Below are 16,191 nucleotides of genomic sequence, written 5' to 3' on the forward strand. Positions count from 1 at the left end.
TTTACACCAAAATCTGTAATCAATATTATTTTACACTACTGCACATTTAATGATCCAACATTCTTTGAAGTTTTTTTTTTTTTTTTAAACTAAAATGCATTCATTGAGTGGTCCAGCTACTCAAATGTGTATACGTGATTTATTTAGTCTTCTATGACAGTATTAGTGTTATCTCTGGATTATGGATTGTTGGTCGGACAAAAGACATTCACCTTGGACTCATTTATTTTTAAATTATTCTATAGACCAAAAGATTAATCAAGAATATATAAATAATTGTTAGTTCTAGTTCTTGTGATTTTTTTAAATGAATAATTAAAAAATAAGATTAAAATGAATAAGTAAAATATAATAAATGTATAATAACAATTATTATTATAATTATTAATTATTATTATTTACTTAAATAATACTACAAATACTAAAACATGCTCATGAAAATTACTTAAATAAATCTGATTTAATTTACAATAGTTATCATAAGTGGTATTGATAAATGTTTTGGTGGTCATCATTTTCAGCACTATTATTACACATCATTGACAAGCATTTATGGAGATGAACAGAGACTTTACTCAGGTTAAGCTGGAGACACACCATACAACTTTCACAGTCTTTACAGATTTTGAAAAGACTTGGGAGTACACACTACATTACTGGTTTCAGCAGATTTTTGTATGTCGACTGAAAGACTTAACAACTGTGCCTGATCACAGACTACATGATTTGTCAAACCAACTAAAGCCAACTGAACGCATCAAACCCTCAGTTTAAAGGGTAAACAAACATACCAGTTGGTGGCGGTAATGCACCAGTTTGTTGTTTGGAAACCACCACTAAATAAATAAAATAGTTGTTTAGAAATTCCCGCTACTTCCCCTCATCTTCTGATGCCGTTTCCTGAGTCCCACCCTCTCTTTTTCATTGGCTGTTGGCTACCCAACACTACCCACTACCCAATTACGTCCATATTGGGCTCAAAATATTCAAACATGTTTGAATCTCTGCAACTGAGGTCGGGTCAGGTGTGTTCCCCTCACACACTAGCAGAATTTTGTGCCAACTAGCTATGCCGACTGTCCCCAACTTGAGCAGACTGGTGCAGACTTTGCCAAACTGGGAATCGTGGCTAAAATCTGGCAGAAAATCTTGTAGTGTGTCCTCAAATTTAGAATTACTACTGTATGCTACTGCATCCCCATAATCCCTGTTGGTATGTGTTTGTTCAGCATAGTAGTGGCCAAAACAAGTTATTCCATCAAAAGCTTCTGCATGTACAAAACTCCTCTGGCGTTTCCCATTTTTAATTATAGCCACATGAATACTCCACAACAACACCACACAATAGTGAAATCATTCTGGATTAGATGACCTGTGGGCAGGCTGGAATTTCTGGTGACAAATTTAACTTTTACTGGCTTAGAATAACACTTGTCTGGACACAGGCCAAATCCCACATCCATTTCAGGCCTTTTCCCGGGGAATGTCTACAGTTGTCCAAACAGACCTGTCTACTGCTCCAGTCTGTACACCTCAAGGAACAAGGCTGCCTGCAGTCTTAGATAAAAAGTGAGAAAATATCCGGGAGTGTTAAGAAGAAATTATTCAGTGTATGTGTGCGGTCATTTGCATGTGTGGACGATGCAAATAACCTGCTCATCCAGTTAGAAATTAAGTTTAAAAGTTACACCTTTAAACAAACAGGGCAGGCCCTGCTGAAGGCCCAATGTACAAAACAACATTTTTAACATTTTTAACCTTTAATTTGGTCCATCTCCGGTTACCCAACAGGAGGGAGGAATGCTGCTCAGCTGCAGAAGTTGTAATGTTCAAAGAGCTTTCTCTCTTCTAAATGTGATTTCTTCTTCTAAGGGCAAATGATCTGGAGAATGCTGCTGAGTTGGTGGTTGTGCATGGAGAAGATGGCTCCTGGCCAAATCTGTCAGGACAGTTTTGTAAATATGTGCGCGTGTGTGTACGTGGGAAGTGCAGGAACTTGAGAAAAGGCCACAATGTCTCTATAGTGACTCAGACTTTACTGGAGGTCATTTCATTTTCCATAAGCAGGGTCATGAGCTGATAGCATTACAGATGCTGGACACAATATACGGCACCTTTCTATAAATATATTGCTTTCTCTTTTTGCCTTTTTTGTAAATCAGTATCAGTATTTGTACAATCCAATTGAAGTTGGTAGGATGCTTTCATAAAACATAAATAAAAAACCAAATGCATTAAATTAATAATGCGTGTATATTTCCAAAAAAATATGTCTTCGTATTAGGGTTGTCACGATACTCAAATTTTCAACTCGATACCGATACTCAAGAAAATATTCGATACTCGATACCATTTTCGATACCACAAGGATAAAAACAAAGACCCTGAAATTTAACAGAAATATTTTTATTAACAAGAAAAATGCAACATGTAGAGCCACAGGTTAAATATTTATAATAAAAAACAGTTGTGCAAAAAGAAACTGCAACTGTGATAACAAGCTTCAGATACTCGATACTTTTGAAAATGAGTATCGTATTTAGTATTGATACTATTTTGAGTTTCGATACTTTTGACAGCCCTACTTGGTATTCAAGTATATAAAGTAGGTTGCAAAGGCTTTGCAAATAATTTTATTTTTATTGTGTTTTTCACAGCATCCCAACTTTTTTGGAGTCGTGGTTGTTCTCTGCAACCTTCTACAGATGGAGGACATGTTTAATATGCATCTTATATGTAAAAAAAACAACAACCCTGAACTGCTTTTATTGTGTTCCAAATATGAGGTGACGAAACGAATGCATAAAGACAACACAGAATTGCTGCGACTGTGTGGGAGAATAAGTGGCTTGCTTATAAAGGTTTACCATTAGTGTTGAGTATTGTACACAGCACCACATCAGCGGTTTTTTTCCTGCCCTTCACCCACTCCTGCCACACTCTCACAAACACTTTATCATTAACTGTACGTTTGCCGCCCATGAATTTACTTTGGCGGGGTCAGCCATAGCTGAAGCACCATTTCAAAAGGACTCCTAGTGTTTTCACAGCTTTCTCTTTTAGGTTAAGCTGCTAACTTATATCCATTTATCACTCCTTAAACTTAATCCCATTCTGATGTTTGGGAGTGATGCCCATGACACAAACGCTCATCACACAAAAACAAAATCCAGCAGAAATACTCTTTCTCATGGCACCAAATTGGTTCTCACCAATGAGAATTATTTATTAAAAACTGGCTAACAGTTGCCACTACTTGTGTGACTTCTCTTTCCTTCCAAGTACTGCTCAGCTTGCAGTGAAAGAGTGTGAAGCGAGCCCACACACATAATGTTCAGCCAATGAGATGGACATACCCCAGGGTGCTGATAAAACCATTGGTGGATCCTTCTGCATACAGGGAGCAGATGTCCCCGATGTGTAGGAAGCTGGACATCTTATCCGACATGTTGCACACACACAGGGAACACCTAGAGCAGAGGACAGGAGTAGAAATTAGACATTTTTTCACAATATTAGACATATTATAAGTACAAAGTCCAATAACGCAGCAGATGCACCTTTATTTTGAAATCTGTCATGTTAATATCTGTAATGTTTGTGATAATGATCTGCAATTATTCAGCTTCAGTTATGCAACACCGTTGATGGGTTCCCATAATTACTGAGCATGCAGCTGTGACTTTCAGTTTGCATATCTGCAACTGCAAACTGAAAGTCATACTCAGTAAATGATTAGTGGTATCACGGCTTGATATATATTTTAATTCAAACATTATTCTTAAATAAAGACTAGTTCTAATCATAAAGATAATCAGATCATTGGCTTTATACCCTCATTCACATGTTCAAACCCTTCAGGTCAACTCTCACAGTATTGAGGAGTCCCGATTTCAATTCTGAATCCAAAAAAGATGGAAATTAGCTTTCACTTTTAATTATCAAAAGAAAAGCAGGATAGGCAATATCGACAATTTGACCATATGACCATTAAAGTGAATTGTGAATGTGTTAGGACTTTTAATTTATATGTATTGATTCAGATATATGAGATGCTTTATATGACGAATGAATGAATGAATGAATGGCAGAGTATGCTTTAAAGTACAGAATACATGGATATGCTGCACGAGTGTCATGATTACAATTCTAAATCAAAAACTGATTAAAATTAAGTTTCGAATTTGAATTGCCAGTATCAGAAAAAGAATTAGCAAAATTTTTAAAAATCATATCACACTTGATACAATGCAGCCTGAATACCTTTTTAAAAAGTATTTGAATATGTGAATAATGTGAATGGCAGCTGTCAGGGCATAAAACCAATGATTTATTGATCTTTATGTATCAAGACTCAGTCAACATCGCATAGCCTTCAGTGCTTACTCACCTTCAGCTATGTAACAGCATTGATGTATCCCCATAATTACTGAGCATGCACCTGTGACTTCCAGCTTGCATTTGCAGATATGATCATGCCGGGGCACTCACTCAGCATCAACACACAGATCCATGTAGCTACACAGTTTCCAGTCAGGTGGCAGTGCAATTGTAAAAAGTGAGGGTTCCCTGAGAGGCGACACTGAAACTACTCTCTGGCTGCAGGGATTTGCATAGAAGGCACAGAGAATGGAGCTCTCTGCTGTAACGGTTGCCTGTTTGTGTAGTGGTTCAGGGTTGAACAGTTAATGATTAGGGGCTGCAGCTACCAGGAAGGTTTATCCACCTGCAACAGGTCATCGCAGCTGGGGCTGATATGTGGGCACTACAGGTCCACTTCACTCGGGTTGTCTGCCTGTTTCTGAAGCACTGCCTCTCTCTGAGGTCGACAAATCATAAAAAGATAAAGCAATAGCTGCGGCTTTGACTGACAACCATCTGTTGCACGCCTAAAATATTGTCAGACATCACGAAATGGTCAGCTAGTACACAGCAGAAACGCGCATCTTCCTTGCAGGCCCATTTGTCCGATCCAATAAAAACACATGAAACTTGAGTAAACGCGTCATTTGATTCGGTATCCGCAATCACACTGTTTCACAGTATTTCCAAATTATCATCGGACTCGCTTCCTCGGTTGTTTTCGGTCACTAAACGAGGATATGTCACAAGCGCGGGTCATGAGCTGAGCATTTTGTTAACCATTTAAGGAGAGCGAGAAGATAGAGATCGAAAGAGAGGATGGTAAACTGTACAAGTTGTGTGCTCAACTTTACCTCGGTCGTGGTAAACGCTCGGGTGTTCAGCTTTCTCTGGACCGGTTAGGACAACATGACTGTGGCTTTTCGTCTTCACCACCGGGCCGAAGGTGAAATTCAGCCGTCAGCGACTGTAATAATCCAGTTTTTTTTGTGACAGCTCTATCACCTTTCCGCGCCTGTTGGTGCTCCGGGGCTGTGTTCACTGAGGCAGGCAGCACACTGGCTCGGCTGAGCTGCCTGGCTCGCTGCCACTTCTTCTTCTCAAGCAGCCGTAGTGTTGATAGCTGGGAAATGATGTCCATGTGGTCCCATCCCATACCAGGGGGATCCACGCTGCATTATCACTCCAAACGCGGAACTGTGATTTTACTGTTGCAAATTCAAAAAATGTTTCGTATCTAATAAAAAACATCAATAATACCATATTTTTGTTTTTGTTTGAATGATTACTTTAATTATATTCTCAAATAAGTGAATGTATTTATATTAAACCACAGGAATCTACTATATTTAAATAGCCTTCTCATAATTTACAATTTAATCATAATTTTTAATATAAATAAACAGATGTTCATTTAGGGCAGGAAAGAGTTACACTTGGTTACATCGCAGCCAGCTGACTGACCACGTGATTTTGCGGAAGTGAGAGTATCAACACAACATGAGCAGAGCTTGAGCCGTGTGCTGCAAGAATGGTGCGCTGTTTTGCCTTATTTTTCGTCTTTAGTTGCGTAACCGAAGGGTTGTGTGCTCAGGGTTCATGCGGGGTTCAGTCGGAACCCGGAGCCCCGCAGGCAGCAGCCGGCTGCGGCTGTGAGAACCTGAAGAGAGCCGCTGCTGCTGTGGAGCCTGTGGAGGACAGCACAGCTCCTGCTGACCCCGCTGACAAATACTCAAAAGGCGCCAATGAGAGGCCGAGTGAGGCTCAGGGAGATGAAAAGAAAATACTGAGTCAGGTAATCTATCGCGACTAATATTTTGTAAATTTATTGGACAATGAAATGTCACAACGGCCACTATGCTGACACTTTTGATCAATGGACCACCAGGGAAGCTTGAAATGTTATTCAATAGGGCTGGGCAATATGGACTAAAAGTCATAACTTGATATATCGTCACCCTGTTAAAAATAAAAGCCTAACTCATTTTTTTCAAGTTTTGCAGGAAACACAAACACTTACTCACTAACATATGACATTTATTGATCATTTCACTCAAACAGGATGTAACAAGGATGGCTATTGGCATAGTAATAACACTGTGTGTAAATTATGTAGCTTAAGAGAAATAAATGAGTCACACAAGCCTGTCAGAAACATGACAAGTATCATGAGCATTAATGTTACCTCAAAGTGTCATGTTTATGACACGCTCATGTCACTCTTATGTAGACACCATCAAAATAAAGTGTTGCCATATCTTGCTTAAGTCACAAAGGCATGTTCAAAACATTGCCTAAGTCACATTTTATTTTGACTTAGGCATAATAAATCCACTTAAGTCACACACTTGACATAGGCCATTATCTTAAAGGGGTAAAATCACATGATCTGATCAACTGAGGATGTAGGCGATTTTACCATAGGTGGCCGGCGTCATGAGGAGATGATTTAGGCAACAAAACATTTTTGACAAAAAAAACGAGTGTGAAGATATGTAGGATGAATATCGATACTTACGATATATATATCCCGATATTTTTTTATCGCAAAGTGAGAGCAAATGTTCAGTCAAAGCCAAATATGACATGTCACAAGTAGTTTTATTGAAACTGTTTATTTAAGTGAACATAAATCCTGTATAACAACAGGAGTACCTTTTTTTGCTCAATAAAGTGCACATTTAAATAAAATAGGCCAATCTTTTTCTGAAATAAATATATTTATATGAGAAATGAATAACGAACATTACAAAAGAACTAAATATGACAAACCCCAGTAAGGGCAGCATTTATATATAAAGAAATATATTTTTTAACTATATTGATATATGCTATATGGTCTAATTCCATATCACATTTAAAAATATATTGATATTTTTTATATTGATATATTGCCCAGCCCTATTCAATATTATTTTAAATCTCAACAAAAAGATAAGGTACAGAGATCGAGAATGTCACCCTTACAGACTACATTAGATTAAGTAAACATAAGTAAATAAATAGAATTTTGGGGGAAAAGATGATCCAAGTTCCTGAAATGTTGACATCTTCAGTGTTTTTAGCCTATACACCGAGCGGCCAAATCATTAGGCACACTTGTATAATGTGATATGATCTAAAACAACATCTCTATTCATATATTCTGCCTTTACAATAATAATAGTGTTCAATTTTAATTGGCACTGTCGGAGAGTTAATAATCAAATTAAATCTTCATTATAGAGGTTGTAGTTTTCTGGACTGCGTTATATTAAGAGGTGTTTCTAATATTTTGCCCACTCAATATACATACATGTGAGTGCCAAAATATTAGAAAAACCTCTCAATATAATGCAGCCCAGTTCAACACTACTGCCAACTACAACCTCTATAATGAAGATATAGTTAGATTAATAACTCTCTGACAAAGCGATCAAAATTTAACATTATTAGTATTATTGTAATGGCAGAATTTATGGATGCAGATGTTGTATTGGATCACATTTGATTATACAAGTGTTCCTAATTATATGGCCGGTCGATGTAAGTTCCCATTTTCATCAGTTTGAATGCTGGCTCATGTATCGTTTGCAAATTTTTCAGCTCTTCTCAACCAGGCACCAAGAAGGAAATTTAAAGATACTATGTGGAGTTTTCAAAAAATCCTTGTTGTTAATGACACCAGTGGCCATTAACTGAACCGCAGCCAGCATCCTGTTGCTTGCTAATTTACTCACACTGTAGGTGCAAGCAAGCACCCTAAGCATTGGCTAAAACACTGATATGGGATCATATTGACATCATGTCCATGTATCAGCATTTGATCCATGATACTAACTAGCTTGCAGTTTGCAAATTACATCATCAGATAACATTACAATGCGACTTACACCAGATCAATGATGTGTAGCTAAGTCACAGCTGGCTGGCTAGCCTTAGCTTAGGTTCATTTAGATGCCCTGCATCGCTCTTGTAGAAGTAGTAAGTAGAAAAGTAGAAAACAAGTGTTAGTTATACAACTTTGCTTTGTACCGTCATATCATTTATTGTTGGCTAACATCAACACTGTTTGTCATTATACCAAGTTAGTTTTAAGGGTTATGGATCAGGCCAACTAATATGACCACTCAGATAGTATTTTTTTTAGTGATGATGAAGTTAAAAAACAGGCACAAAAGAGGCAAGTTACACTTTCCTCCAAAAAAGTGAGCTTGAGGTCAGTTTTGACCCCCAGATCCAAACAAGGGCCCCTGCATGGATCAAATGCTCTGCCAATATTGATCCTAGCTTTCCATCATTCTCGTTTTGCCAGGCAGGCAAAAAAGTTTTTTGTGCTTTTATAGATTTTGTATTGGGCGGCAGACCTTTGTTGACATTATCAGACACTGTTGGCGCTGTAGAGGAGCTGAGGAGATGCAAGACACACAAATGTCACACAAGACACACAAATGTCACATCCTTTGGATTTTCCCAACAAAAGTCAGGGAAGGTCTCAGTTTTCAAGTTATGTTACAATATATTCACCCATTGGATGAATAAAGAATAAAGTTACTCTTCAACAGTTTGAAACTGCTATTGTTTCAGACGGTTTACCAGAGAGACTGCATGTTTGTGGCATTGTGCATCATATCATTTCTATTTCCTTGACTATTTCCTTTTCCTAGACTAATCCCACCTGGTTCTATGGTGAAAGGACGATGTGCATTATGCTCCAGTTTGTCCCTCAACAGTCTCCACCAATTAGATCGTTATTTTTGGTTAGAGGCGCTTAAGGTCATAGTTGGGGTGAACCAATCCTAGTGAAGCAGTCTGAGTCCTCAGAGTGAGATCAGGGCATGGAAGTTCCCCGTGAGCTGAAGAAACCTCAGGCAGTCATAGACGGCAAGCCCTGTAAAATTCACAGTTGATACACAATTTAATGTTGGTGCTTTCTGGTGGCACCATCACATATAGGGAAAATTGACAAAAATAGCATTCAATCATCTGCTTAAAGCTTCTTCTTTTTTTTAAATTGAACCTTTATTCATCCAGGAAGTCCCTTGATATGAGCATCTCTTTTCAGAAGGCCAAACACCTCACCAGTAACAGTTTTCAATAGAAATAAAACACAACAGACAGGAATTACAATCATCAAACACACTAGAAAGAAGCTAAACTCCAGCTCAAATAAAGCTGTTGCATTTCTCAGTTGCATGGCATAACAATCTTTTAACATGGTTTTTAATTTTTCCATGGGGACTTGATTATTTAGCTCTGTATATAGACAACATCACCACAGTCCAGAACACTTATAATAGTTAATTTCCAATCTAATAATGATTTTCTCTCCTTCGGTGTGTAATATATATGTAGATATAGTTATAATATAATATATTCAACCTGTTTATTGCTATTGACTTTAGTATTTTAGTTAGTACATTTAGTACTGTGTTATATTGTGTGACTATAACTTTGGAGTTTATGGAGATACTGTGTAGTCTTGTAGTCTGGTTACTCCCAAATATATCTTTGCATGCAAAGTAAAAGGACTCTAAATCATTTTAATTCTGTAACTTAATTCAAACTTAAAATATTCATAGGGGCGCTGGACTGCTTGTGAAAAAGTTTGATATGTTTTTGTCCTGCACACAGATGGTGTTGATTTCTGGAGGAGACTTCTGGATGGGAACAGACAACCCAGGCATCCGTGCAGACGGTGAGGGCCCCCAAAGGCCGGTGCACGTGGACTCCTTCTACATGGACATCCAGGAAGTCACTAACCAACAGTTCCAGGGCTTCGTCAATGCCACGGGATACATTACTGAGGTGTGTATCTTAAGATCAAACAACATGCTAAATACTTTTAAATAATCAGAAATTAATTGAATTGACTGTTTTACACCTGTTATTTCAGTGTTATGATGTTAATAGGCGTCACCTAACTCATCATGTTTATATCCTTACGCTTTCAGGCGGAGAACTTCGGAGACTCATTTGTATTTGAGGGGATTTTGAGTGAGAATGTGAAAAAACAAATCGTCCAAGCAGTAAGTATAATTATTCAACTGTCAACTTACCTGTGTAACTCACTTTTTCTTCAGCTACTCCTGCATGTAGTCTTTTAGTTCCATGATTAATGGCCTTTCAGAACCCGGTAGAAATAGTTCAGATGTATATACACCTTGACAGTTGTTCTTCATTGGGAAGACACAGTCACACTGTCTGTCTGTCTGTCTGTCTGTCTGTCTGTCTGTCTGTCTGTCTGCCTGCCTGCCTGCCTGCCTGTCTGTCTGTCTGTCTGTCTGTCTGTCTGTCTGTCTGTCTGTCTGCCTGCCTGCCTGCCTGCCTGCCTGCCTGCCCGCCTGCCCTCAAAATAATTATTATATTACTAGGGGTAGTTATATGTTCCAAAGACATGAATTATTACTACTTTAAATATACTTTAAGAATTGTTGGCCTTCACAGATTTTGTATTACTATTTTGAAATATCTGGGAATATTCAAGGTGGAAGCTTAAACAGGAAAGTTTGGGAATTAATCATTTATACGGAAATAAATTGACATATAGGTGTTTACCATGTCATATGCAGATAGAAATAAACCGTTTGCCATATCATAAGCAGACATAATCTGTTTTTACCAAAGAAAATCCATTAATTTGTCAATACGTACAGTTTGAAATGGACCATGTATAACTGATGCTAATGACGAAAGGCACTTTAAAGATTTTCACTGAAAATAATATATACATATATAATATAATGAAAACTTACCTTACAGCTTATAGTCCTCTGGCTCAGACTGTGCAGTTGTGTTGGCAGTAATAATGAATTTGGCAGAAAGTGCCTAGCTGTAAAAAGGCATTTATCTAATAATATTAACATTCCTAAGTTAACAGTTTCTCAATGTGTCCTGCAAACTGCAAAATTTCCCTAGAGCAGTAAATGATTTCCATTTGTTCTTCAGGGAGGGTGGGGTTTGATAAAAAAGCACGCGAGCTGTGTAGCAAGAACAAAGTTCATCATTATTACTGATATTATTTTGATGTCCCTCCCACCATGATGTATTCTTTAGAGTAATATATGTGCTCTAAGCTTTATCTGGAAAACCTGCCATCCTCAGGTTGAACATATGTTTGGCTTTAGATAGACATGGAGACATATACTTCTGTTATTTAAGAGCCTTGAGAATGTTCACAGATTGGTTGTAAGAGGCCTGAGCACAGCAGGCCTCGAGAAGACGAAAGCCAGACAACAGGGAATTTACTGCTTCATCTCAGCTGTCATGTGCAGCCTGATCATGGGGCTGAGAAGGTGCTGTGTACCCATTAGTGTGATAATACTGGAAACCATTAGTACCATTGCAATTCTGTATGCTAAATACAAATCTAGATGGTCCAGTAAGTGTGTGTGTGTGTGTGTGTGTGTTTGTGTGTGAGAGAGAAAATGGAATGACGAGTATGAAAGAAGTATAATATAAAACCATAACGGTTGTGAACATCACTTTGTTATTAGGTGGCTGCTGCCCCCTGGTGGCTTCCAGTCAAAGGGGCCTACTGGAGGCAGCCTGAGGGTCCAGACTCCAACATCACAGACAGGTAGAAAGATGCTTTTATTCAAGTGTTTAATATCAAGGGAAGGTTCATAAGTCTGTATTAAAACATTTTTTTGTATGTTCATGTTTACATTAAAGAGTTTTTAGTTGCTGTTATTGTGGCCCGTGAAAGGGATGGGGGACAAAGTCCACCGTTATTGTTTTATAATTCAGCCAAAGCAAGTAGGAAATCAAGTGGATTCTTCTGAAGATTTGATATATTTGTCTAACACACTGTGTTACAGTGAAACTTTTGTCCTGAGAAGTTTGGATGACACCTACTTGATTAGTATAAATTGGAGCCTCATGTTGGCGTCACAGAAATTTAAAAAATGCATTTTTCCCAATCGCATACACTAGAACTACAGTAACAAGGGATTCCTTTATAACACAAATGGAGACTGCCAAAAGCCATTTCAATGTATGTATGGCCATGGGAAGGCTATACATACATTGAAGGCCACTTGCACACCAGATTAGACAGTGCAGTACAAATAGCAGTCATTCATTTGAGTGGGGGTATTGTGTTTGGGTTGCAGTGGTTATTGTGCAAGGTTTCCTGGAAAGAAAAAAAAATGCATAGGCCTGTGGCAGAAATGTTGAAACAGATTTAAGTTGTGGAGAGAATGCAGCCGGACATCATGCCGTGGTGGACAAGCACATGACCTGCAAGTCTGTGAGAGAGAGACTACAGTAAACATGTTTACACAAAAGGGCCATAGATGTGACCCTGCGGCTAATTGCAGCACCAGCAGATCCCATGTAAACGCAGCCTTATACAGACTTAAAAACATAAACTGTTCAATATCATCATTCATTATGACAGTTCTTTCTTGTAGCAAACTGTTTTTTGTTTTTTAAGGCTGGACCATCCTGTTCTACATGTGTCCTGGGCGGATGCTGTGGCCTACTGCTCCTGGGCCAACAGGAGACTTCCTACAGAGGCAGAATGGGAGTACGCCTGCAGGGGTGGCCTTGAAGACAGGTACTATATTTACTCAATATGTGACTGTAAAATCACCACTGTGTTTGCAAATGTGCTGTGGTTTTCATATAGTTTCTCCCATGTCAATTTCCTGTTACACTACCCCCTGCAAGTAGACTTTACCCCTGGGGAAACAAGTTGAGCCCCAAAGGACAGCACTACGCCAACCTCTGGCAGGGGGATTTCCCCAACCACAACTCTGCAGAGGATGGATACGTCAAAACATCACCAGTGAGTTAGAGAAGATGGAAAACATGTCATATTTCAGGAGATTGTCTCAAAACTGGGAACAGGTTTTTAATTGAGCTGCTGCCTATAGAATCGACAGGAAATGAAAGGTGCTGCAGATAAGAGCTCATTTCAGCAATTGATAAAGTCACACCAGCAGCTCGCTGCTTCCAGAGATCAAATGAATAACCATTAGATAATATTAATCGGATCTCTTTCCTTACTGGGGGGATTTTAAAAACCTGATTTAGAGGTATCAATCATGAATGTATGCACTCATATTCTTTGAGGGTATAAGCTGCTTAAGGAAAGTATGGAAGCCTATTCTAGCTTATATGATAAAAACAAAAACCTGTGAGTCATTATAATGAGAAACTTTCTCAAAATAATGAGTTAGTATCTTTTGAGAAAGTTTCTTATTATTTTTTATATACTTAGCCTTATACAATCTGACAACCTTAGACAAAAGAAACTTCCTAAAAAATAATGACTTAAGTTTTAATCTTATTATTTTTCTTTTAATGGCAAAACTTTCATAGGATTTCATAGGAAAGTGCATCTTTCTGATCCCACCAGCTGAAAATACATTTATGCTTCACGGATTCTAACACAAGTGTAACATGAGTTTTTAAAATCATATTTAAGCAGCTGAGTATGTTGGGGAAAACACACAGGACTACCTGTAAATCCAGATTGTAAACTAAATTATCTGTATGTGTAGGTCAGTTTTTGGAGAAATCCCCTTGGATTCACAGGCTTATTCTGCAAACATAAAAATATACACAAATGGCAGGAGAAGCAACAGGTGTTTATAATAGTTCGTCCTAATAAAATTCTTAATCAAACCTTGCATTAATGTGGCATTATTCTTCTTTGTACCCTGCAGGTGATGTCCTTTCCTGCCAATGGTTTTGGTCTGTATGACATTGTGGGGAATGCATGGGAATGGACCTCAGACTGGTGGACTGTGCACCACACCACAGACCAGCAAAACAACCCAGTAAGATCTATTTACAGGCTCCTTCTTAAAGCACTCTTACAGGCATAGTTAAAACATGCACCAATGTATCAAGACAGGGAGCCAATGAAGTCGCTGAAGAACATGTGGTCTGTAGTGGGAGCTGGCAATTATACAGGCAGCTGGGTTTTGGAACAACTGAAGTTTATGAAGACCGAGACTTCAAAAGACAGAGACAAAAATTGCAATAGTTAATACAGGATTTAACCAAGGTGGGAATTAAAGTGGTGCTGCTGTTGAAATTATCTTTAAGGTTTTGAGTTTTCCAGGTTTATTTTTTGCTCTGAAATCTAGTCATTTCTCTCTTTCAGACAGGTCCTCCGTCAGGCACAGACAAGGTGAAGAAGGGAGGATCGTACATGTGTCACAAGGTAAAGAAGACATGACGTTCAACATCCTGATTATTGAACATGTAATCTTAATCACCAGTCTGAATGTTTGCAGACGTGTTTGGACTTTTGGGCGGATTCATTTTGTGAACAATGAGGGCCTTTGTGATGTGACCAAAGTATTTCTGCCTTGCTGTGCAAACCTGTTTTTTCACAAGTACTGAATCCAGGCAGCAACAGCTCTGACATCAGAATTTCTAAAGGGAGAAAATATCTCTCCTATTCTTCCTTTTCTTCCTGGCTAAAGCCGTTTCTGTGTTGGTGTATGCACAGTCTCCTGTCCACTTGTCCAGCTGACCTGCTTGTTCTGGATTTAAGAAACTTAAAGTGTGAAATGGAGAGTACTAGACTCATACCAACGCATACGATACATTTACTTGATATGCAACAGCACATGAGCCACCCACTGGTGACTGTTCCAGTTTGCTTAATACTTGCATTGGTTGCCATGGGAATGTAACTAATTGCATGTAAAATAAGTCTGAAGCGCAGAGGTTTGTTTGATATGAATAAATCATGTGAGGGAGGAGAGGACAACATGCTTAATGAATGGATGAGCAAAGGAAAATTTGAAATAAAGTGTTGTTGGAGCTAAAATGTTTTTTGTTGTTGAGTGTAACAAAGCAGTTTCCACTGCTGAGAAAATTAATTTATTGGCATTAACCCCCCCCCCTCCTCCTCCAGTCTTACTGCTACAGATACCGATGTGCAGCTCGAAGCCAGAACACTCCGGACAGCGCAGCTTCTAATCTTGGTTTCCGATGTGTCTCTCAGGAGCTACGGTGACCGGACCTACTCGTCTAAAACACAGGGTCCTGGAGTCCAGGTGCTCTTTAACTCAAGTGTTGGCTGTAAAATAAACCAATGAAAGGAATTTAATAGAGCCTTTCTGCTGTGCCATCTCACTGTCGTGGAGTAAGGAATGTCTTAAATTCCAGCTGATATTCACAGGACTGTAATGTGATAAATGATATTTTTATAACTTTATCATTTTTTAAGACTTTTTTCCATAAGAAATTAATAGAAAGAATCCTTTCTGTTCTTTTTACACCTCTGAGCAAAGGTGGGGAGAGAACTGAATAACTCAAGTTATTGTTTCTGCTTGGCATCGGCAGTGGCCAGCTCAAAGAAATTTTCACTTGTAAATATCCAAAAGATCTTTGTAAGCAGCTGTATGGGTTGTCAACAAAAACACTGGCTCAGATACAGACTAAAAGTCCATGCAAACTAAAAATGCTGCTGTAAAACGACACTGTGTATTTGCAGCAATATTATTGTAAATTATTGTCATGTAATGTTTGCATCTACTGATAAATCTGTGGCAAATGGGACCCCAAACAATCTAATTTATCTTTTTCTTAAAAATAAATAATTTTCTTAACTAGCCATAATAAAAACTTGTTTTGTCTAATTGTGACTCAAAATGTTTCTCTGGGTTTATATGGGAAACTAGGTTATGACATGATATATGACATATATATGACATGATATATGACATAATGACATGAATGTGCTTTTACAAAAGGCTTTGTATTTCAATAGAGAATATATACATTTTTAAACCTATAAGAATTTATATATTCTTATCTAACACTCTTATGAATATATATTCAAAATCTACTACATCAAATGTGTTTAATTCATATCTAAAGTCC

At 38.1% G+C, this 16,191-nt stretch overlaps 2 protein-coding genes across 3 annotated transcripts in view; one reads left to right on the forward strand and one right to left on the reverse strand.

Moving 5' to 3' along the window:
• Positions 1-5,350, reverse strand: part of LOC131962550 (inositol 1,4,5-trisphosphate receptor type 1) — a 97,011-nt gene extending 91,661 nt beyond the window's left edge. For both annotated transcript variants that reach the window (XM_059327510.1, XM_059327511.1), the window contains exons 1-2: positions 5,217-5,350; positions 3,357-3,470 (exon numbers count right to left, since the gene is read on the reverse strand). In XM_059327510.1, the coding sequence (XP_059183493.1) occupies positions 3,357-3,448 (92 nt within the window). In that variant the 5' untranslated portion in view covers positions 3,449-3,470; positions 5,217-5,350. The remainder of the gene's footprint in view (positions 1-3,356; positions 3,471-5,216) is intronic.
• A 466-nt stretch (positions 5,351-5,816) lies between these two features.
• Positions 5,817-15,933, forward strand: sumf1 (sulfatase modifying factor 1). The gene is made up of 9 exons (XM_059329372.1): positions 5,817-6,157; positions 9,976-10,149; positions 10,296-10,370; positions 11,838-11,920; positions 12,779-12,901; positions 13,018-13,132; positions 14,016-14,129; positions 14,459-14,518; positions 15,221-15,933. Exons 1-9 carry the CDS (start codon positions 5,894-5,896, stop codon positions 15,320-15,322), a joined length of 1,110 nt encoding a protein of 369 aa, XP_059185355.1. The 5' UTR covers positions 5,817-5,893; the 3' UTR covers positions 15,323-15,933.
• The last annotated feature ends 258 nt before the right edge of the window (positions 15,934-16,191 follow it).

The sequence above is a fragment of the Centropristis striata genome, chromosome 3 (genome assembly GCF_030273125.1).
Source record: "Centropristis striata isolate RG_2023a ecotype Rhode Island chromosome 3, C.striata_1.0, whole genome shotgun sequence".
NCBI lineage: Eukaryota > Metazoa > Chordata > Actinopteri > Perciformes > Serranidae > Centropristis > Centropristis striata.